We start from the raw sequence: 25625 nt of genomic DNA, 5'->3' as shown, positions 1-25625 counted from the left end.
TTCCAATGCATTCAAGTGTACTTAACACTTTCTCTTCTATGGGGTTCAGTGTAGCTGGCTTTATGTTGAGGTCTTTGATGCATTTGGACTTGAGTTTTGTGCATGGTGATAGATATGAGTCTACTTTCATTCTTCTACATTTTGACATACAGTTATGCCAGTACCATTTGTTAAAAATGCTTTCTTTTTTCCATTTTATATTTTTGCTTCTTTGTCAAAAATCATGTGTTCAAAGGTGTATGGATTAATATCCAGGTCTTCTATTCAATTCCATTATTCCTCCTGTCTGTTCTTATGCCAATACCAGGCTGTTTTCAGTACTGTAGTTTTGTAGTTGAATTTGATTTCAGCTCCGAATTCTACAAGACTTTCAAAGAAGAACTAATACCAATACCACTCAAATTATTCCACACAACAGAAACAGAAAAAACAATGTCAAACTCTTTTTTATGAAACTACAATTACCCTGATAAACAACTAAAGAAAGACATTTCTAAGAAGGAGAATTAAAGACAATCTCACTCATGAACATTGATGCAAAAATACTAAATAAATACTAGCAAATCGAATCCAAGAACACATCAGAACCATCATCCACCATGATCAAGTTGGATTCATCCCAGAGATGCAGGGATGGTTCAACATATGAAAATCTGTCAATGTAATCCACAATATAAACAAACTGAAAAAGAAAAAACAATATTATCATCTCATTAGAGATCGAATATGCATTCAACAAAATCCAACATCCCTTCCAGGTCTTGGAGAAATGAGGGATTCAGGGAACATATCTAAATATAACAAAACAATATACATCAAGCCAACAGCCAACATCAAACTAAATGGAGAGAAACACAAAAAGATTCCACTAAAATCAGGGACAAGACAGAGTTGTCCACTCTCTCCATGTCTATTCAATATAGTTATTGAGGTCCTAGCTAGAGCAATAAGACACCAAAAGGAGGTCAAGGAGATCCAAATCAAAAAAGAAGAAGTAAAACTCTCACTGTTTGCTGATGATATGATCATTTACATAAGCAATTTCAAAAATTCTACCAAGGAACTTCTACAACTCATAAACACTTTCAGTAATATAGCAGGAAACAAGATTAACTCAAAAAATTAGTAACCTTCCTGTACACAGATGATAAAAGGGCTGGGAAAAATCAGAGAAACAATGCCCTTTACAATAGCCACAAATAACATAAAATATCTCAGAGTAACTCTAACCAAACAAATGGAATAGTTGTATGACAAGAACTCTAAATCATTGAATAAGACACCAGAAAGTGGAAAGGTCTTCGATGCTCTTGAATAGGCATAATTAACGTAGTAAAAATGGCAATCTTACCAAAAGCAATCTACAGATTCAATATAACGCCCAGCAAAATCCCAGAAAAATCTTCATAAACCCCCCAAAAAACAGTACTCAACTTCATATAGAAGCAAAAAACCCATGATAACCAAAACAGTCCTGTACAATAAAAGAACATCTGGAGGTCTCAGAATTCCTGACTTCAAGTTCTACTATAAAGTCTTTCTGTTACAATTTTTAGCCTGACTTTTTCTTTCAGATTTTACAGATTTTTAAACTAACTCAATGAATTTACAAATCCATAGCTACAGAACCTTTAGAAAATAGTCTTACAAATCTTAAGATAAATACTTTATCAAACGTTTTAGGGATATAAGAGAGGAAAGTAGATTAGCAGACATAATCACTATTGCAAAAATATTAGATATTTTTTAACATACAGTGTCTTTTACTTTTTTGCTCTCCTCCTTGTTATAGACTCGGTAGCCAATTTGACACAGGACAGATTTGAATGAAACTTTTAAGCAGCATGTTCAGGTCTGGGGGGAGGGGGCTGAAACCTAGAGCCAGAGCCAACTTCTTTATCTAATACATCAGAATAAAACAGTTTTTAGTATTACCCATAGGGCAAAGATATTTGAATCTCTGTAAAACTGTTTCAGTGGTCAGAGAAAGAGACAAGAACAAGCAGAGAGTAAAGAAGATTCCATGAGGCGACAAAGCGGGGAACAAAGAAAACACAGATGTGATTTTGAGAATAAATAGCAGAAAGAGCTTGGAAATAAAGGACTTTGGGATAATATGGTTGTGAAGTGGAGGAAATAGTTATAATTTGGGGGCATTTAGAAATCCAGAGTGCCATCTTTGTCTACTGAGCTATCTTGATGACAATCCATTTGCAAGAAGACAAATAGTATTAAGGAAAACTTGAAATCTTGGAAGAAAAAAAGATCAGAGAAGGCACATGAAAGTATTTAGAGCAAGCTCAAGGAGTAAACAAAGAACATGTTTGGAGGGAAAGCAACCATGGGAGAGAGAAGGGTAAGTTTCCTGGAGTTGTCAAGAAGTCTGAGAAATTTGTCAGAGGGAAATATCCCAAATCACAAAATTGTAGCATCCCTTTCCATGTGATGGGTGCCCAATAAGGCAAGAGAAACTGCCTTGTGCACAGGCTAAAACTCTCTAAATAACCCATCCATTCAAATATCAAAGCTGAGTGGTTTCAAGACTGTATCTCAAAAGTTCTCACTTGATCCAAAACAAGAGAAGGTGAGATAACAGGAACTACAGGTTCCAATGTCTTATCAACAAACATTGACTTAACTATTGATATAAAAAAAACAATCCAAATTAAAACACATGGACCTAAACTGAGAATTCAATATAGTAACTGAGAAAGAAAATAAATATGTTCAAGCTCCTTACCAATTAGTGAAATACAAATCAACTTCTGTGTTATTTTATATTTCCCAAGAATATAAATTACAAAAAATACTGGAATATATGTGAGTTAAGACGGTTGCAAACTGATAAGCCCTATGAAAATTAGTGTAGAGGATTTCTAAAAGTGTGGAGAGATATCTACACTATTCTCTATGTCTATCAGTCCTGGGCATATATGTAAAAGACTGCGTATCCTACTGTAGTAATTCTTGATCATCTATGTTCATTGTTGCTCTATTCACAATAGCCATGAAATAGAAGCATCCTCAATGCCAATCAACTGATGAATGGATATTGTAACTGTGATACATGTAAACAACTTAATTTTATTTGGCTGCAAATACAAATAGAATTATGGAATCTGCATGTAATGGATGGAGCTGGAATTACCATTCTGAATGAAGTAACCCAGACACAATAAGATAAAGTCAAATGCTTTCTCTTATATGCAGATGCTAGTTTTGAATCTTCCGGTGTCTCTACTTGACTGGAGTACACATATTAGCCAGGAAACTACTAAGGTGCAAAGGAGAAGGGATTTCACTTGCAGGAAATAGAACACATGTGATATGAAGAGGGGAAGGGAAATACTGGAGCAGGAAGGGTTAAGTAGCAAATGATGGGGAGCAGACCAGAGGGAGTGTGTGAAGGAATAACTAACTCTAAGACCTTGGAGAAAGCTCATGGAAATGTACTAATATAGAAACTTCCTAAATACATACACATACATATAAAGCATTTAAATGGGGTTATTCTATAGCTAGGGGAAAATGCCTCTCACAGAGATCATGAACCATTAAGCAAAAAGACAAGTGCTAGGTATAAGTTAACTGTCTTACGTTGGTTGCAAATGTTTTTCCCTATACACACAAACATGACCAGCTTTTCCTTTGCTCTTGGTTACGCTCCAGAATCTGATGGCAGGACCTGTTTAATGGGAACATCACATAGTTGAGTCACAGGACATGGAGTAATTAAGCTGTGGCTGACATGGAAATTTCATTCATACCTGCAGCATCCACAGTAATTAAAAATGTTATACACATTAATAAAAATGTAATAAACTGTCTAACACACCAGCAATCCCCGAAACCTACAATTATGACTGGCAGGAAAACATATGCCTACTGACAACATATCATTACACTGGTATTAATATTATGGAAGGAACCCACAACATTCTTCTCAGATTTAAGTCCAGCTCCACCAGGCAGATATCATACCCCATTGGACTAAGAAACTGTGGTTAGTTGTGTCATTGGTCCTAAATGAGAGCCTAATAATATTATTATGCTAAATAGACAAATATTTTACCTACCTGCTCAGTTCTTACCTTTAAATGGGAATCTCACTGCATACTTCCCTCAAAACTTCTCAGAGAGGCTTCATTTTCCAATAAATGGTGTTCAGTACATAAACCTATAAGTTTTATGTATAAAAAAGCTATGTATATATGTAAACCAACCAGATAATGAGAGATTGTGGAGCACCCAGCTCTACATGGGACACGTTTATCATGTACTCTTTCCCCTCAAAACTCAGAAGAGAGGGTAGAACTTTCTAAGAGCCAAATATAGGGCATAATTGGGTTGAAATTGTTTGTTCATTAAATGATATGGCCGTGGCACACATGGACTGACTGCACAGGACCATCAAGAAATGAATAAAATCCCCGCATTAATGGGAGAGAGGATCATGAATACTTCTTTTAAAAAAAAGACTTATTTATTTATTATGTATACAGTGTTCTGTCTGTATGTATGCTTGCTGGCCAGAAGAGGGCAACAGATCTCATTACAGATGGCTGTGAGCTACCACGTGGTTGCTGGGAATTGAACTCAGGACCTCTGGAAGAAGAGTCAGTGCTCTTAACCTCTGAGCCATCTCTCCAGCCCCAATCATGAATACTTCTCCTACCTAAGGAGCCACTGACAGTTTGTAGCTGCCCAGAGTAGGAAAATCGGTTTTCTTCAGGATGTGAACACTGAGAGGATTCCCATTCTTCAGCAAAAGACTCACTCCCATGTATGTGCTGGTTATGCAGAGCGCTCTCTATAGGTATTTACAGAGAATGAACTTGAATTTAGGTGGAAAAAGTGTCAGGAAGGATAAGGGAAGAAGTGGTGATGGAGGTGGTGTGGATTTGATGAAAATACATTCTATGCATGTAAGATATTCTCAAATAATGAATACATACATACATACATACTCTTATAAATGTAGTGGAGAAAATTTGAATCAAGTTTAAAAACAAAAAAAAAAAGGGAAGTCGAGGGTTAGCAGAAAGGGAATCTCCCTATCCTCAGTATTTGCAGACTTCCAGCTATACACATAGAGGGAGTTCAGTTGACAGTGTGAACTCTTCTATTTCCTCTGGCTTATGTTGTTCCTGTGTCCTAATTGAATGACAATCTGATATCCTCCAGCCTGTGTTAATAGGACCCATTTTCCTTCTTTGAACATCAGAGGTCTGTAGTCACATTGAGCTTTGAATTCTAAGGGCTGGCTAGATTCTCTCACTCTTTTGGAATACTCCAGACCATACTGCTCTTGTTGCTGTATAATCAGAGGGTGACTCCTCATTGACATAAAACTGGAAAACCACTCTAGCATGAGAACAGTACAGGTGTTGACACTTGAAAACCTGTTGGTTGTTAATCAGCAGGCAGGAGGATGCTGTGTGGATCTCAGACACACCACAGTAACTCTCAGCCTTCACTACAATGATCAACAGATTCACAAATCTACATTTTTACCAGTCCTGTGGGCTAAGGTTCAGAGGTTCCATTCAAACTCCAGCATAATTCTCTAATAAGAAGCTTGGTTTGTGCTTGCCCATGGCTGGACTCTCTTATGTCCTTCCTAGACTAGATTACCTGCTGCCTGATCCTCTAGTGCATAGTTTTCCTGCACTGCTGTTCTCTAAAAATCCAGGATCTGTTCTTAATTTGTGTTAGACTAATTGCAGTATCCATAACCGGTGGGGTTTCCTTGATGTCAATTGCTATATTGCTAAATCTTTAAAATTTTTGAATATTGAAATTTTTATATAATTACTTTCTCTTTTTTACTAAAAAATTGCAGAAAATATATTTTGATCATTTTTTTTCCTCTCCAACACCTACACTTAAAATATAATTCTCTTATTTCCTCCTCTTTGCCTACCTCCAACTCTATCTTGTCTCCCAGGGCCATTTCCTCTCAGATTCATTTTTTATAATTATTGTTATTTAGAAAAATTCACACATATAAATAAGTAAGTTTATATCTATAACCAACTGAATCAATTGTTTGGTGCATAGTATTATTTTGTGTCATTGGAAAAACCTCAGCCCTGAACTCAAATGGAAAAAGAAAGATTTATTCTAGAATCACATTAATGTGATCATGGCTAGTGAACCCATATTTAGGTGACCCAAGATCCATGTTCCCTTGAGCAGACAATTTCATGAAGATTTCATAGTAAAATATAAAGCAAGTTGTAAATCAAGTAAATTAGTGAATACATCAGCCAGGAGGTCACAGGCAAGTTAGGAAAAATTATCCTACAAGCCCAAGATGACATCTGATGTCATTCTTAGCTTTTAGGTTGTTGGAAGCCAGTGCTCTGCTAAGTTACTAGATTTCAAAAGAATTTTACTCATTAGTTATAGGGGATTAACTCACATCAAGAGTTGGCCATAAATGACTGTCCATGGTGATGCAGTTAGCCTATGGTAAACTTCTAGATCTACAAAATTAGAACACCTCCACATCACTGAAGCTGATATCATCCCGTCTCTGTAGATGCAGCTCTTTCCAGGAGTTCTCTTGCATGCATTTATACACATGCATACAGTTATACACATGTTAGTTATATGCACACATTTCTACTGCTAAACACTCAGTATATAATAATCCCCAGAACAGACTGATTTCTCCTTCTCTCAATAGTGACTATTAACCAGTTATGAACAACAGATTCTTTCTTAACATACCATCTAGCTATAGAACTCAAAGTCACATAGTATAAACAAATGTCATATTTTTTCTTCTGTCAACAGGTAGAATCTCTCCTTCAAGAGAACTCAGTTGATTCATGATTTCTCTTACTTGCCACCAGTAGGGCTAACCAGGCTCTCATCTAACCCAGGTTTTGAAAGTACCTCCTAAGAACCCCTCTCCAATCACTGAATGCCGTTGGGGAGAGAGATAATTTAGCCCACCTTCCTGCTTCCAAAGTTTCCTTTTTTCTAGTTTTCAGCTTTCTTTTACTGCCCTCATGAATTTGGGAGCTTTTCTTCTTTTTCATATTCTATTTTTCCTTATTATTTTACTTACTTTGATTCTTTCACTGGCAGGAGACTCTACTCACTCATTTAATCTGCAAGTTTGGAGAACAATTTTTTCTTTGTTTACTAGTTTCTGAAATTTCATAAAGATTTCTATTTTATTTTATGTGTGCAATTGTTTTGTCTACATGTGTGTTTGTTCCACATGTGTGCCTGGTGCCTGCAGAGGCCAGAGGAGAACATGGATCCCCAGAAAACAGGTGTTGGCATTTATTGTAACCCAAAGACTGGCTGCTGTAACCTGAATCAGAATAATACACAAGAGTAGCAAGTAAGTCCAAAAACAAATTATTGAAATATAATAAAATACCAAAAACTTCATTAGCCATGCCATGATGTTCCTGAGCTGTCAGCAGTTTATTCATACAAGTTTTGAATGTCAGAAGAGAAACCAGGATTTAAAGTCCTCTTCCTGAATTTGCTAAGGAGTTTCTAAGACTAATGGCCTGAATGTGCTCATCATTCTGCCCCACCTCTTTAGAGAAAGATGGAAGAACTATCAATATTTGCTGACTTTATACTTTGCCATTGAGGAGATCAATAAAGATGCCCACCTGCTTCCCAATGTGACCTTGGGTTTCCACCTCTACAACGCTTTTGACTATCACTACAGAACCTTAGAAGGACCTCTGATGTGGCTGTCTGGAAGAAGTGAGTTTATCCCTAGCTACAAATGCAAAACTCAACACAAAGCTCTGGCAATCATTGCAGGAGTCAGGCCTGAATTTTCTGCTGCAATTGGAACACTTTTAGAACTCTACAAAGTTCCACAAGTAAGTTAATAATGTTCATAGGATACCAGACCAAAAGAAAATGGAGAAGTTGCATATATTTACCTCCAGTGATTTAAAATAAAAGTAAATGAAACACCTGGATTCTGCTATGATCAACAGGGGAAAGAGTGTGGTGAAAAATGTGAGCATCAAATATTTAGATTTCCAAACAGATGACTTACTAGTATTTATGATTCTATCTCCAAATATTGGCACGATGTACTGTGATAGATTGTAGCTGAGAGGTGCTCACAAACCAGAGTCTACAGCACAGACAACGTAATTGCCCAAGCTGGGTCATAAACATCTCATAGTTCCTCCAGGAGTTAATTAATGACAGACAGAGGAACAAAAAGTTCAGGACATTTAAATAAATTTGGACAATCCTCAAGGACATCACTAATGAAAATGTTACAAAAAAATTATTTTCTCATTCAGGAAAGTAGATTTCTGCATAGCACTCGCAGAGAAGAACTGCTTAGATAAATCCCCACAACTGGCTCTTACCGGGCACTATTGAAGCAAAGCAGCCATCATTAGGTATCACTACAAACAGAAAAACCTTAGATGTGGACCATGCTCAAAAATGATCAAGATTAGAACATCAGACAGTGCAATAATGATTATTATCACCCACTTAAAAATTGATAAATGTATTGGATCCTGACGTAAGAAAAATTATATACATGATAATAGTCATTATTATCAGATACTCACATTTTATATTCGTTGCTCAGTGATGACTCATCAAATCTATCATTAGGGAAGGAGAAGGCAACAAAACTTGCTGATGTTCCCCTAGATCTTCATGCCTCTCTCTTTTTTAAATGCAGGAGCTAAATCTATGAGCAAATTTGTTATTTACTTTTTTTAAACTAGAGGTTCTAGTAAAGATATTGATATGTACTCAGACTACAGCACTTGATAATGCTTCTGCAGTCTTTCTCTACAACAGATGCTCTGTCCTATTGTTATTAGAACAATAGAAATCTATTGTACCTTTCAAATCTGTCATGAAAAGAATATTGATCACTTTTTAGGTTCTTCAGAACTCTTAGTAACTTTGGAGCCCATAATACTTAAAAGTGACCATATTCCATCACATGATGAAAGAGAAGCTAATCTCAAAAAGACACTCTCTTCACCAATCTTCAGTTCCCTGATCTTCTGTGGATAATAAACTCACTTCCTCTCTAAGGGTGATGACTCCAAATACTCAGAAACTGCTAATAACCTTTTTTTGTTTGCTTCATCAGGTCTCATATGGAATTTTTGATTCTGCACTAACTGGCAAAGATACATTCCCATCCCTTTACCAGATGTCTCCAAAAGACACAGCTCTAATCCAAGGGGTGATCTCTTTATTGCTGTACTTTGGCTGGAAGTGGGTGGGGCTCTTTGGGGCTGATGATCTGAAAGGTAAGGAGTTCATCTCTGGCCTGAAAGCAGAGATGGCATCAGAAGATATCTGTGCAGCTTTTACAGTTAAACTCTCAGCTAACTGGAAGATTCATTTAGTGTCTGAGGTTGAGTTGCCAAAGTTAAATCAAGATACACAAGTAAATGTGTATATACTCTATGGTGATATAGATGATATATTGTTTTTCTGCTTCATACATGGAATCATATCAAACAGAAGGAAGATGTGGATCATGACAAAACCACAATTACTTTACTTAGATTCTGAATTATATGAGTTGAATGATTTTTTGGACATTTTTGGAGGAAGCTTCTCACTTTCAAAACATAAAAATATTCCTGGCTTCAAGCACTTTATAAAAGCACTTATGCCCTCCCAGTACCCAGAAGATCTTTACTTCCATAAATTCTGGATTGACACTTTTTACTGCTTACCTCCTCCTTTACATTGTGGAAAATATATGCCTTGCCCACCAAATATATCCCTAGAAATTAAACAAGAAGAAAAGGTTGTGGCGATCACTTCTGAACCCAAGGTTTCCATATGGAATGCAGTGTATGCAGTGGCCCATGCCCTCCATAAAATGCTTTTGAGTAAAACAGAAATAGCACCTCACAAAGCGGCAAACAAGGACAGTCTTCTACCTTGGCAGGTAAGCCAACTCATAACTAAGGGAAGCACTGGGCACTTACATTATTAGTAAGTAATTCACGGTATTCAAACACATAACACATTTTCACCTTATTATTAAAAGAGTAAGGAGGTTGAGCATGAAAGTGTAAAGGGGTTCTTTCACAGTGAGTGTGCATGTGTCTGTAATATGGTGCATGCTTTGGGAAATGGTTGCTTTACTTTCAAGACATTAATTCTGTACATATTTCAGCAAATGGTTTCCTAGTATGATCTGAAATTCTGTAAGATATCCAAAAGCAATTACTGTCAAAATTCATAAGTTCAATGATCAAATTTATATGGTTTCATGGAATATTTCTGGTGCCACCATGTAGAGATATAATCACCACATTTAATCCAAGACAAAAGGGTTAAACTTTTTAAAAACATAAAAATAGCCTTCCATTTTGTTCTCGTCTCTCCTTGAATTTAAGCCAGAACACTCATGACTAATTCAGTTTTTCACCGTAACAATTCTGGTGCCTTCTTCAAACCAATTTACTTTAGGAACCATTTTAAACCAGGCCTCTCACAGTGTGTTTCAAGGAGAGACGAGAACAAAAGGGCTAAAGAGTACAAAACAGACAGAGTGAAAGAAATCTGGGAACCATGTGACTCAGGATGGAGAGCAATGGAATCAAATCCCTTAAATAAAAATTTATTTACAATAAAAAAAATAGCCTTCCATAGACTAAAAAGTAACCTGATCAAGAAATTGCTTTTTATATTTTATTTACTCTGCAGTTATTAAACTTATTTATTTATTTATTTTTGGAAAAACAATCTTTCTCATTTTACATACCACTAACGGTTCCCACTCTCTGCCCTCTTCTCACTTTCCCAACCTTCCCCAGCACTCATCCACTCCTCAGAGAAGGTAAGACTTCCCATGGGGAGTCAACAAAATCTAGCATATTGCTTTGAGGCAGGATCAAGACTCTCCCACTATATCTTGGCTGAGCAAGGTATCCCTCCAAAGAGAATAGTATCCAAAAAGTACAAGCAGTAGGGGTAAATCCTGGTCCTACTACTAGGGGCCCTACATTCTACCCCAGCCATACAACTGTCACCCACATTAAGAAGGCCTAGTTTGGTCCTATGCTGGTTCCCCACTGTCAGAATGGATTCAGTGAGCTCCCATTCTCTCAGGTAAGATGTTTCAGTAGGTAACCCCATCATGGTCTTGACCCCTTTGATCATATTATTGTTCCACTCTCTCTGCGACTGAACTCTGGGAGCTCAGCTCAATGCTTCATTATGGGTTTCTGCATCTGCTTCAATCAGTTGCTAGATGAAGGTTCTATGATGACAATTAAGGTAGTAATCAATCTGGTTACAGGTGAAGGCCAGTTCAGAAACCCTCTTGACTATTCCTTAGGTTCTTAGATGGGGGCACCATTGTGGACTCCTGGAAATTTCTCTGCTGCCAGGTTTCTTGATAGTCCCATAATGGCTCCCTCAATCAAGACAGCTATTTCCTTGCTCTCCCTCTCTTCCTTTCCCCCATCTCGTCTATCCCATTCCCTCAAGCTCTTATCCCCCTCCAATTCTCCTTATAAGTGAGTACATGCCATGCTCGTCATTCTGCATCTGGGTTACCTCACTCAAGATGTTTTTTTCTAGTGCCATCCATTTGCATGCAAATTTCAAGATGCCATTGGTTTTTTTCCACTGTGTAGTACTCCATTGTTTAAATGTATCACATTTTCTTTATTGATTCTTCAGTTAAGGGGAATCTAGGTTGTTTTCAGGTTCTGGCTATTACAAGTAATGTTACTATAAACATGGTTGAGCAAATGCCCTTGTATTATGATTGAGCATCCTTTGGGTATATGCCCAGGAGTGCTATTGCTGGATATTAAGGTAGGTTGATTCCCAATTTTCAAAAAAGAAAAAAACAAAAAAAAAACACCATACTAATCTAATATCCAAAGTGATTGTAGGACTTTGCACTCCGAGTAACAATGGAGGAGTATTCCCTTTACTCCGCATCCTCTCCAGTGTAAGTTATCATTGATGTTATTGATCTTAGCCATTCTGACTGGTGTAAGATGATATTTCAGAATTGTTTGATTTGCATTTCACTGATAGCTAAGGGTATTGACTAGTTTCTTTGGTGTCTTTCGGTCATCTGAGATTCTTTTGTTGAAAATTTCCTGTGTGGTTCTGTACCCCATTTTTAATTGGATTATTTGGTATTTTAATGTTTGGTTTCTTGAGTTCTTTATATTTTGGAGATCAGTCCTCTATCAGATGTGTGGTTGGTGAAGATCTTTTCCCATTCTGTAGTCTGAAGTTTTGTCTTATTGATATTGTCCTTTGCCTTAGAGAAAGTTCTCAGTTTCAGAAGGTCCCATTAATTTATTGTTGCTCTCAGTGTCTGTGCTGCTGGAGTTATATTTAGGAAGTGGCATCTTGTGCCCCTGCATTTAAGTCTACATCTAACTTTCTCTTCTATGAGATTCAGTGTGGCTGGATTTGTAGTGAGGTCCTTAATCTATTTGAACTTAAGTTTTGTACATGGAAATATATATGGATCTATTTGCATTCTTTTACATATAGTTATGCTAAGACCATTTGTTGAAAATGCTTTCTCTTTTCCATTGTATAATTTTAGCTTCTTTGTCAAAAAGCAACCAAGGTCTTTGATTCAATTCCATTGGTCTACCTGTCCCTTTTATGTCAAAAGCAAGCTATTTTCTTACTTGATAATAGAGGTTGATGTCAGGAATGGTGAAGCCTCTGGGTTGTCTGCTTATACAGGGTTGTATTAGCAATTTTGGGTTTTTTGTTTTTCCATATGAAGTTGAGTAGTGTTCTTTTGAAGTCTGTGAAGAATTGTGTTGGAATTTTATTGGGGAATATATTCAATATGTAAATTGCTTTTGGTAGGATTGCCACCTTTTAATGTTAATCCTACCTATTCAAAAGCAGGGAAGATCTTTCTATTTTCTTATATCTTCTTTAATTTCTTTCTTCAAAGACTTAAATTTCTTGTCGTACAGGTCTTTCACTTCTTTCCATAGTGTTACTCCAAGATATTTTATATTATTTGTGGTTATTGTAAATGGTGATGTTCTTGATTTCTTTCTTAGCTCCTATGTCATTTATATGCATTAGGGCTATTGACTCTTTTGAGTTCATCTTGTATCATGCCATATTACTGAAGGTGTTTGTCAGCTGTAGGAGTACCCTCATAAAATTATCAGGGTCACCTATGCATGCTATCTTGTCGTCTGCAAATAACCAAAGTTTGAGTTCCTCCTTTCCAATTTATAAGCCCCTGATCTCCTTTTGTTGCCTTACTGGTCTTTCTAGAACTTCAAGTGCTATGTTGAATAGATAAGGAGAAAGTGGACAGCCTTGTCTTGTCCCTGATTTTAGTGGAATCTCTTTGTATTTCTCTCCATTTTATTTGATGTTGGTTGTTGGCTTGCTGTATATTGTTTTGTTATATTTAGATATGTTCCCTGAATCCCTCATTTCTCCAAGACCTAGAAGGGATGTTGAATTTTATTGAATGCTTATTCAGCCTCTAATGAGATGATAATATTGTTTTTTCTTTTTCAGTTTATTTATATGGTGGGTTATATTGATAGATTTTTCACTTATTGAACCATCCCTGCATCTCTGGGATAAAGACAACTTAATCATGGTGGATGAATTTTTTATGATGTATTCTTGAATTCAGTCTGCCAGTATTTTATTGAACATTTTGCATCAATGTTCTTGAGGGATATTGGTCTGTAATTCCTTTTTTTAGTTGAATCTTCATGTGGTTTGTGTACCAGGGTAACTGTGGTCTCATAAAAAGAATTTGACAATGTTCCTTTCATTTCTATTATGTGGAATAATTTGGGGACTATAAGTATTAGCTCTTCTTTGAAGTTGTGGAAGAATTCTGTGCTGAAGAAGTTGTTTTGGTTGGGAGAATTTGATAACTGCTTCTATTTCCTTACAGGTAATAAGTCTATTTAAATTGTTCAGCTTGTCTTGATTTAATTTTGATAAATGATATTTATCCAGAGAATTGTCCATTTTTTTACATTTTCCAATTTTGTAGAGTACAGATTTTCAAAGTATGACCTAATGATTGTCTGGATTTCCTCAATGTTTTTTGTTTTGTCACCCTTTTCATTTCTGATTTTGAAATTTGGATGTTCTCTTTCTGTCTTTTGATTCGTTTGGGTAAGGGTTTGTCTATCATGTTGATATTCTTAAAGGGTCAGCCCTTTGTTCACTGAGTTTTTGTATTGTTTTCTTTGTTTCTATGTTAATAATTTCAGCACTCAATTTGATTATTTCCTGTCATCTACTCCTCCTTGATGATTCTGTTTCTTTTTGTTCTGTAGTTTTCATGTGTGCTGTTAAGTTGCTAGTGTGAGATTTCTCCACTTTCTTTATGTAGGCACTCAGAGCCATAAACTTTCCTCTTAACATTGCTTTAATAGTGCCCCATAGGTTTGGGTATGCCATATGCTCATTTTCATTGAATTTTAGGAAGTCTTTAATTTCTTATTTGTTTTTTGACCCATAGGTGATCAAATTGAATATTGTTCAACTTCCATGAGTTTGTCTTCTTTCTACAATTAGTGTTGTTGAATTCTAACTTTAAGTTATGGTGATCCAATAAGATACAGGGGGTTATTCCAAATTTTTGTATCTGTCAAGGTTTGTTTTGTTACTGTGTATATGGTCAGTTTTAGAGAAGGTTCTATGAGGTGCTGAAAAGAAGATATATTCTTATGTGTTTGGGTGAAATGTACAGTAGATGGCTGTTAAGTTCATTTGAGTCATGACATCTGTTAGTTCTCTTATTTTTTTCTTAAGTTTCTGTGTGACTTACCTGTCCACTGAGGAGTAGAGGGTTGAAGTCTCCTGTTATTATTGTATGGGGTTTGATGTGTGAATTAATCTTTACTTGGCTTTTTTCCTTTACAGCTCTTAATATTCTTTCTTTATTCTTATATTTAAGTGTTTTTATTATTATATTGTAAAGGGACATTTTTATTTTTATCCAGTCTATTTGGTGTTCTGTAAGCTTTCTGTACCTTCATAGGCATTTCATTCTTTATGTTGTGAAAGGTTTCTTCTATGATTTTGTTGAATATGTTTTCTGTGCTTTTGAGCTGAAATTCCTCTCCTTCTACCCTAATGTTTTTAGGTTTGATCTTTTCATGGTGTCCTAGATTTCTAGGATGTTTTGGGTTAGGAATTTGTTAGATTTAACATTGTCTTTAACCAATGAGTCTATTCCCTCTATTGTATCTTCAACTTCTGACATTTTCTCTTCCATCTCTTGTATTCTATTGGTTATGCTTGCATCTGTAGTTCCTGTTTCCTTATGCAGACTTTCCATTTCCAGAATTCCCTTGGTTTGTGTTTCTTTATTGACTCTTTTTTAGTTTTTAAGTCTTGAACTGTTTGCTTCACTTGTTTGGTTTTTCTTCCTTTTCTTGGGTTTCTTTAAGAAATTTATTGATTTCTTCCAATTTTTGTTTGTCTTTTCCTCCATTTCTTTAATAAAATTTTCATTTCCTCTTTAAGTGACTCTACTATCTTCATAAAATTATATTTAAGGTTGTTTTCTTCTACATCTTCTGTGTTAAGATGTTCAGGTCTTCCTGTTGTATGACCACTCGGTTCTGGTGTTACCATGTTGCTTTTTCAGTTGTTAAATGTATTTTTGCATCGGCAACTACTCATCTCTTCCTTGAATTGGTGCTGGCAGTGTCATTGCCTCTTTCTACAATCCTTGCAGTTGGTATATGTGTCTCAGGGATCCTCTCTTAGGCCAACTGCCATAGTTTCTGTCTGTGTCTTAGGGAGCCACTCTTGATCTGCTCTGTGCAGTCACTTTCTGTGTCTCATGGAATCACTAAGGTCTCTGGGCATGGGGGCAATAGGAGTGGAGTGGGACTTGTAGCTTACAGGGTCTGATTGACAGAAGTTGGAGCAGCCTGTCTACAGGATATTTGCCTAGATGATGGAGGAGGGTCATCTTTCTATCTGTTGTTTCATTGGTTAAGTAATAAAGAAACTGCTTGGCCTCTGATAGGGTAGAATTTAGATAGGCGGAGTAAACAGAACAGAATGCTGAGAGAAAGAAGCTGAGTCAGTGAGTCACCATGATTCTTCCACTCCAGACAGCCGCAGGTTAAAATCTTCCCTGGTAAGCCACCTCGTGGGCTACACAGATTATTAGAAATGGATTAGGTCAATATGTAAGAGCTAGCCAATAAGAGGCTGGAATTAATGTGCCAAGCAGTGTTTAAAAGAATACAATTCCCGTGTAATTATTTCAGGGCATAAGCTAGCCATGTGGGTGGCCAGGTGCCAGGACGCAGCCCCGCCGCTCCTATTACAACACCTAGAGACAGGTAAGTTTAATGGAGGCAGGTGGAGGAGGAGCCTGGAATTTTGCCCCAGGTCTAGGGTCTACAGACTGGGACATCCAGCTGGGGAGCTGGTCACTTACCACTCAGTCTGCTCTGTGTAGTTGCAGGCTGTGCCTTACAGAGCTGATGAGGTCACTTGGGATGGGTGGGTTTAGGATCAGATTGGAACTTGCAGCTTACTGGGTATGATCAATGGAGTGGGTGGAGCAGTCTACCTGCAGGAGACTTGCCTGCTGGCCAGCTAGGAAGCTCCAGTTTATTTATTCCTAAATGAGGTTAAAAAAAAGATGAAACTCAAGACTGTGCATCCATTATTAAAGGTTAGAACACAAATGGTGCTCACACATAGACTGAATCTCCATCTATTAGTGGTAAGTGGATATGTTTGGGTTTTAAACCAATTCAATAAACCAGTCTCATAAAGTTGGACTCACTTATACTTTTGAGCATTCACCTTCAAATAGGTTATCATCAAGAAGCTTGTTGACCAAGTCAAGTAAACTTTTCATTCAGTAAAAGATAGATTAGTAAAAAATTAACTCTGAATGTTTTCTCTATTGTGTAATTTTTACTATTATGGATAACAATAATATTTGACATAGACTTTGACACAGCTGTGAACATGGCTTCAACAGATGTGCTATTAGTTATGTTAGTATGTCTCTTGTACATATAATTTTTTATAACTTTATATATTACAAGTTGTTAATTAGTTAACAGAGCAGTGAATCTCAGAATTGAAGTATTAACCCATTGTATTAATTTAAATATGTAATTAAATGATTCTAGAAGGATAGATCAGCAGTTAGGAGCACTTGATCCTCTTGCACAGGACCCAAGTTTGGTTGCTAATACCCACCTAGTACCTTATAACTATGTGTAAGTTCCATTCTAAAGAATGTGACACACACTTATGCCCCCTGTAGGTATCATACATGTAGTTTGTATATATGCATACATATAGACAGTACACAGAAATGAGAAGAACACATATCTAGGGGCCAGAGATGGCTCCATGTTAGCCATACTTGCTGCTCTTTAGAAGCCCCAGGTTCAGTTCCAATTATGCACAAAGCAGCTTAGAGCTGTCTGTAACTCTGCTTTTGGGGAATCCAGCACAATCTTCTCGCCTTCAACAAGCAATTTATACACAAAATTAAAATAAATTATTCCAAAAATAAATATTTTCAAATGCATGTACTGGCTTTTGGGGAGTCTAGTGTGTTTGGATGCATATACCTTTCTAGACCTAGATGGAGGGGGGAGGGCCTTGGACTTCCCACAGGGCAGGGCACCCTGACTTCTTTTAGGACTAGAGAGGGAGGGGAGAATGTGAAGGAGGAGAGTGGGAGGGAAATAAGAGGAGGGGAGGAGGTGGAAATTTTTAATAAATAAATAATTTTTTTGAAAAAATTTCTGCCTCCTCCCCACCTCACATTTTCCTCTCCCTCCCAAGACTTCCCTCCCCCTCCCTCTCCAGTCCAAAAAGCAGTCAGGGTTCCCTGCCCTGTGGGAAGTCCAAAGTCCATCCCCCTCCATCCAGGTCTAGGAAGGTGAGCATCAAAACAGGCTAGGCTCCAACAAAGCCAGTACATGCAGTAGGATCAAAATCCAGTGCCATTGTCCTTGGCTTCTCAGCAGCCCTCATTGTCCGCCATGTTCAGAGAGTCCGGTTTTATCCCATGCTTATTCAGTCCCAATCCAGCTGGCCTGGGTGAGCTCCCAATAGATGAGCCATTGCCCCTAATAAATGATTTTTTTAATTAAAAAAATTAGTTAAAGCGCTGATGTAACATGAGGGCCAGCTTGTTGGGGTTTCTGTTCCACCCAGTACCCCACAGCTGGCAAGTTCCAAAGAAAATCACACAGAGAGTCTACATTAGGTTATAACAAATTGGCCCATTAGCTCAGGCTACTTATTAGCTCTTGTAGCTTATATACCCCTTATTCTTATCTATGTTAGCCACATGGCTCAGTACCTTTCAGCCGAGTAGGTTACATCTTGTTTCTCGGTGGTCTGGGCTGGAATCAGGGAATGGGCTTCCTCCTTCACAGAATTCTGTTCTCATCACCCCACCTCTACTTCCTATCTGGTTGACCCACCTATACTTCCTGCCTGGCCAATCAGCGGAGGTACTGGCTGTAGCCATTTTTATTGCCACAACTCTATAGCGTTTTTGAGTCCCTGCCAGCAAGCAACCTGCAGCATTCTGCTCACAGACCACATTCAAATGCTCTGTAGTCAGATCACCTGCCTGAAAGAGTCCGGGGTTGCTCTGGCAGGACAGCCCAGAAAGCCAGCATTTTAAAATGGTGCAGCTATTTTCCTGCTATGGTTGAAACCCAAAAAGCATGTGGTCAACTTTTCATCAACACCATTTAAGTGTTTTGTGGCAGGACCTTTAAAAAGAGCTGCAATGTTTTGCAGCTAAAGCTGAGTCAGGAAGCTTCTCTTAAATGAGAGTGCTTGCTTGCCTCTAGCAAGTAGAGCAGACCCAAGAAATTGCTGCTACCAAGAAAACATGTTTTACTCTATTCTTTCCCAAGCTTTCTCAGGCTTTCTGTGGATGAAGTTATTCACTAGCTCAGTCGAACAAGCCAGCCCCCATGTTACACACTGAATATTTGGATTTTAATTTGCATCCAATAATGTTCATATCAAATTTAAAAGGCAAATTATGTGATTCAAAGTAAATTAATGAAGAATGGAGGCAGTTAGTAGGTCTCTTTACAGTTTCCTGAAGCATAAATGACAAACAAAATTTCTGAATATTTAATATATATTTTTATGAATTAGGAGCTTTTGCATGAATTCCTGCTGATATTATAAGGTCAAGATACTCTGTATATCTGCATGTATTCCTATCTACTTAACTATCTATTCACACATATGTTCATTGTGTGCTATAAAAAGATAAATATCTTAATACCTGTACAACCAAATACATAGTGTTGCGTACATTTTTACTTCAGTTTTGTTCTAAAACATGTATATTGTTTAATTGGAGACACAGGGCCTTGGTTCTACTAAGAACATGCTTCCAACTATGCTATGTTTCACCCCTTAGATGCCATTTCTATTTACGTTCAGCTACTCTTACTTTAGTTTCATGAGAGCAAAGTTCATCTCCCTGGAACATCTTGGGAGACAATGATTCAAATGAAGCCTTTTCAAAAAGAAAACTAGAATAGAGAGAGAATTAGAATTGTTCTTAGGAATGATCAGTGAGAAACTTTTATGTACCACTCATATCCAAGTGATGTCTCTCTCCAGCTTCATCCATTCCTGAGGAAAATTCAATTTACAAGCACTGATGGAGACCAAATATGCTTTGATGAGAAAAAGAATCATGTGGAAAAATATGATATACAAAATTTTATGGTACATATTAGTCATACATTTCTAGTTAAAGTAGGAGAGTTTGTCTCCAAGAGTCCACAAGATCAAGGCTTGTTCATCAATGAAGTTATGATCAAATGGCCAAGAAACTTCAATCAGGTCTGGCAAAATTTCAACCTTTAATATGCTGAAAAACATCTACAAAGAGTTCTGTGAATTGTATGATGTCTCTTTGAAATTTTCAAATATTCTTTTTATAATTTATATTATTTTTTACAAAAGAAAACAAACTATCTTTTTTCATATTACATACCAATCCCAGTTCCCACTTCCTCTCCTCCTCCCATTTCCTTCACCTATCCTTACACCCCACCCCCATGCACTCCTCAGAGAAAGTAAAACTCTATTATTTTTGGTAAGGTCCAAGGCCCTCCCTACTATACCTAGACAGAGCAAGATATCCAGCCAAAGAGAATAGGTTCCCAAAAAAGCCAGTATAAGCAGTAGGAATAAATCAAAGTGCCACTTCCAATGACCCTGCAGTCTGACCCAGCCATACAACTATCATTGTTGTATGGGGGAGAGAGGAAAAGGGACAGTGGAAGAAGAAAAGAAACAGAGAAGCAGGGGGGGGGCGAGAACTTAAGGGAACAGGATAGATGAGATGGAGGAAGGATAAAGATGAGAGCATGTAAAGAGATTCTAGATTGTTCCTATGCTGGTTCCCTCCCTGTTTGGCTGGAGTTGGTGAGCTCCCATTAGCTCAGGTAAGCTTTTTCAGTGAGTGTCATCATCATGATCTTGACATCTTTTCTTATATTTTCACTCCTCCCACTCTTCAACTGAACTTTGGGAGCTCAGGCCAGTGCTCTACTGTGGGTCTCTGCCTCTGTTTTCATCAGTTGCCGGATGAAGGTTCTATGGTGATATTTAAGGTATTCATCAATCTGACTAGAGGGCAAGGCCAGTTTGGACACCCTCTCCTTTTTGCTTAGGGTCTTAGCTGGTGTCATCCTTGTCCATTGCTGGAAATTTCTCTAGAACCAGGTTTCTTGGTAGCCCCATAGTAGCTCCCTCAATCAAGATATCTCTTTCCTTGCTCTCATCTCTGTCCTTCTTCCATCTCAACTATCCCATTCCCTCAAGTTCTCCTCCTCCTCTCCTCTCCTCCTCTTTCCCCTTGCATCCTTTTTTCTACCCCCATCGACATGCTCCCAATTTTGTCAGGCAATCTTATTTATTTCCCCTTTTGAGGTGGTCTATGTATGTTTTGCCTATATTATAAGTTCTTAGCTCTGTTGTGAGCTTGTGTGTGAATGCTCATACATGTGAGTGCATGTGCCTGCGGAGGCCACAGTCAGAGTGGATACCATCTGCAATCATTCTCCATTTTATTATAAACACAATCTTGCTATGAATTCCTTGCCTTCAGATTTAGCTTTCCTTACTGTCCAGCATGCCACAGGCTGACTCCTTGTCTCCATGACTGCCATATTTGGAAACAGGCATGCAGTTTAGCATCTGACTTTTTTATACTTCTATTTTGCATAATCAAATTCAGGACTGTGTGCTTATATAGGAAGTACAATAAATAGTGAGCCATCTCTTTTGTTCTATTTGATGTCCTTAATTTAAAAATAAATCAATCTTTTTAATTTGACCATGATATATATATATATATGAACTTATGCATATACATATACAAACAAGCAAGAACATATTGGTAGCTATTTACTGTAGATAGAATTAGTTTGAACTTAAATTTAAACTTGTATGTATTTATTCATATTATAATAAATGAACAGATAAGTGTTCATGGATATATATATCCATGTGCATACATATACACATTTTATTATACATACATGTAGATGCTCAGCACATCTCTCTATTGAACACAACTCATACTCAAACTTGTCCATAGTCCTTATAAAGAAGAAGTAAATAATGAATTTTTATATAAATCATCTCTATAACCAATGTTTGTAAATTACCTTATTTGTGTGCTGACCTCAGGTTTCTCTGCAAGAGTAGTATGCACTCCTTTTTTTCCATAGAACAGTTTAATAGATATATGTGTAGCTGATAATATATCCATTGTTATTAACTCTAGTGTACAGTTTCATTATACAAATGTGTCAGGTTTTAAAATTATTTACTTGTTGACACTAGGATAAAATTACATCATATCTCTCCATTCCTTTTCTTTTTTTATTAAAAATTTCCACCTCCTCCCCGCCTCCCATTTCCGTCCCCATCCCCTCACTACCCTCCCCCTCCCTCTCCAGTCCAAAAAGCAGTCAGGGTTCCCTGCCCTGTGGGAAGTACAAGGTCCTCCCCCCTCCATCAGGTCTAGGAAAGTGAGCATCAAAACTGGCTAGACTCCAACAAAGCCAGTACATGCAGTAGGAACAAAACCCAGTGCCATTGTCCTTGGCTTCTCAGCAGCCCTCATTGTCCACCATGTTCAGAGAGTCCGGTTTTATCCCATGCTTATTCAGTCCCAGTCCAGCTGGCCTTGGTGAGCTCCCATTAGATCAGCTCCACTGTCTCAGTGGGTGGGTGCACCCCTAATGGTCCTGACTTCCCTGCTCATGTTCTCCCTCCTTCTGCTCCTCATTTGGACCTTGGGAGCTCAGTCTAGTGCTCCAATGTGGCTCGATGTCATTTATTTATTTATTTATTTATTTATAGCTAGAAACCAATTATGAGTGAGTACATCCCATGTTCATCTTTCTTGGGTCTGGGTTATCTCACTCAGGATAGTTTTTTCTATTTCCATCCATTTGCGTGCAAAATTCAAGATGTCATTGTTTTTTACCGCTGAGTAGTACTCTAATATGTATATATTCCACACTTTCTTCATCCATTCTTCCATTGAAGGGCATCTAGGTTGTTTCCAGATTCTGGCTATTACAAATAATGCTGCTATGAACATAGTTGAACAGATGCTTTTGTAGTATGATAGGGTTGTAAATCAAAGGACACTGTCACTAAGACAAAAAGGCAACCTACTGACTGGGAGAAGATCTTCACCAACCCTGCAACAGACAAAGGTCTGATCTTCAAAATATGTAAAGAACTCAAGAAACTAGACTTTAAAATGCTAATTAACCCAATTAAAAAATGGGGCACTGAACTGAACAGAGAATTCTCAACAGAAGAAGTTCAAATGGCCAAAAGACACTAAGGTCATGCTCAACCTTCTTAGCGATCAGGGAAATGCAAATCAAAACAACTTTGATATACCATCTTACACCTGTCAGAATGGCTAAAGTCAAAAACACCAAGGATAGTATGCACTCTTAATGGCTGGGCCAGTTCTCCAGCCCCAAATACTTGTTAATATGTAGATATTTATGAGCTAGAAACCGAGTCCAATTTATGACAAGAAGCATGTCTAAAGGAAAGATAGAATTATTTTCTTGCATACAAAATTTCCAGAAATATTCACAAACTGATGTTTTGTTAAAAGTATAGTGGTTAATATAATTAACTTAGAAGTAAATTGATTTAACAAAAACTAAATGATTATGTCACTAATGTTGGGGAGAAACATTAGAGGGGAGTCAAGGATGAAACTCACATAATGGATCATAATGCATTATCTCTGGAACATCAACATGTGATGAAGTCAGGAGAAGCTATGATCACCCACCAATGGCCAAACCCTTTTTCATGGGACATGTCAATCAGAGTGAATGGTTGTGACTACAATCTTGGGAAGCTAAAAGTAAAAGCAGATAGGCAAGAGTGTCTGGGTTTCTGCTTGACAATTCAACTGATTTGTAATTCATACAAGGAAGGAGTTTTGGCTTTCTCTTTCACAGGAGAGACTATATGGATGTTCTACACATTTCACAAAAGCTAGAAGAAGTGAGTCACAGTTTGGTCAGCATAAAGAAACTTTGAACATTTAGCATCTTGAAGTGTGCTAACTTCAAATCTACACTCTACATTCCCATATGGAGACTTCACAGAACCTCATAAATGTGTACAACTTTCATAGTCTTCATGCAGTTTAAATTGTTTAGCTTAAAATTATCTTAAGCCTGTGACTGATGTGCAAAATTATGACCAGGTTTTCTGTTTTGCCCTTAGACTCCTCAATCTGTATGTACACAGAGTTGTGGTCCAGGTTTCTGGAAAAGTCTAGAAAAAGACAGACCTATCTGTTGTTTTTCTTGTGTGTTTTGTCCAGAGAGACACATTTCCAATCAAACAGGTAATAAAATACTTTTCCTCAAACTTCTTGTTAATTTAGAAGGAGAAAGGTAAGAAGTGAGCATGCTCTTGTAACGCAACATGGAGAACCCATGTCTCTTTCACTCATCCCCACATTCATTAGAAATCACTGCTGATTCCACAAAATGTTTGAACATTTGAGTGGCAGTCCTCATGTTATTGTGTCATCTGCATCCATATTTCCAAAACCTGCCTTTCTTTACATGGTAGTTTAACCTCAGCTCTAGCTGTGATCCATTCTAGAGGCTGCCCAGGCAATGTGAGGTGTGCACATGACCATGCTACCTGTGTGTTCCTTGAATAAATGAATTCAATAATTCTTTCCTGAAAATAAGCCCTGGAAGGACAAGTATATGTGGAGCTGTTTCCAAAATATCCCACACATAGAATTAAAGTTTACAACGCTTTTAGCTGTCATTTGGAATATCAAAAATAGTCTGAAAAACAAGTTTTTGTAAAGGAAGGTACAGCAGCTTGTACATCTTTGCTATGTTGTGGTCAGCAGTTGAGGCAAGTACAATTTCTTGTGAAAACAGCTAGCTTTTTTAACAAAGAAGAACTTCTTATGGAATTTCTATGATGTCAATTATTCTGTTTTGAAGAAGATCAGTGTCACCAGGAACAGATGTTTCTCATGTCAAGAAAAGTCTAAGTCATTAAAACATTTTAAATGCCATATTCTGTAGGTCTTTGAGGTGTTTGAAGATTATCAATTTAAAATATATCTCTGTATTATCATGAAAACATAACTAACATGAATATAAGTTTAGTTATCGGTGACTATTAGCCTGTATTTCTTTTTCATTTTTTTATTTTTAAACAGTCTTTTTTACTTTACATACCAATTCCAGTTCCCACTCCCACCCCTCTTCCTACACTCCCCTCTCTCCACCCCATCCCCATCTACTCCTCAGAGAGGGTAGAGCCTCCCATGGGGAGTCAACAAAGTCTGGCACATCACTTTGAGGCAAGATCAAGGCCCTCCCCCCTGTGTCTAGGCTGAGCATGGTATCCCTCCATAGAGAACGGAAATCTGCATTTCTTATTTCTCCTAAATAATAAGTACAGAACTTTCAATGACTAGAAATTAATATTACATTTTTAAATGAGCTGTACCTTAAATAAAACTAGAACAGTATATTCTAATAAAAATAACCTTAAGTTGTATCAATATACAAAAATATCTAAAGCAAGAGTAAAAATATACATGTAGTATAACCTTAAATTTCTAAAAAAGATAAAATAAACAAAAGTAGAAGCGCACATACAGTATCACAAATATAACCTTAAAATTTGTTAGCCCTATACAAGTGTATAATATTGAAGACTAGTAGTTACTTTTCAGTTTAAAAATAGGTTCAATAATCTACCATTTTAGCCTATCATTTCTATATTCCACATTTTTTCTTAAGAATGAAATCTCTGAATCTATTTTGTTTAGCATTTTTCTCGAGTATAATTGCTTAAGAACTTGCAATCAACCACCCTAAATAATGACAAATATCTACAACCCAGCAGAAGACCAAGAACAACCTATCTTACCTCTAAGGAATGTGAGGATTGTATGTTCTGGGTAGCTTCCTGCTGTCTTGGGGGTTGATGGCATCCCTAGGGGACCTTGATAAATGTGAAAAATAAAGTAAGTATTTATTTAGAAATAAAGCTTGTCTAAAGTTCAAAGCAGTGCA

The 25625-nt window shown here is 37.2% G+C and overlaps 1 protein-coding gene across 1 annotated transcript in view; it reads left to right on the top strand.

The window, feature by feature from the left end:
- Positions 1-25625, top strand: part of LOC142846967 (vomeronasal type-2 receptor 26-like) — a 44971-nt gene that overhangs the window by 5314 nt on the left and 14032 nt on the right. The window contains exons 2-5 of the mRNA XM_075967750.1: positions 7571-7862; positions 9119-9934; positions 19627-19851; positions 23794-23917. Coding sequence (XP_075823865.1) covers positions 7571-7862; positions 9119-9934; positions 19627-19851; positions 23794-23917 — 1457 coding nt within the window. The remainder of the gene's footprint in view (positions 1-7570; positions 7863-9118; positions 9935-19626; positions 19852-23793; positions 23918-25625) is intronic.

Source organism: Microtus pennsylvanicus, chromosome 1 (genome assembly GCF_037038515.1).
Source record: "Microtus pennsylvanicus isolate mMicPen1 chromosome 1, mMicPen1.hap1, whole genome shotgun sequence".
Classification (NCBI taxonomy): Eukaryota; Metazoa; Chordata; class Mammalia; order Rodentia; family Cricetidae; genus Microtus; species Microtus pennsylvanicus.
Note: the sequence above shows the minus strand (reverse complement) of the source record. Positions and strands in the feature narration are given on the sequence as shown.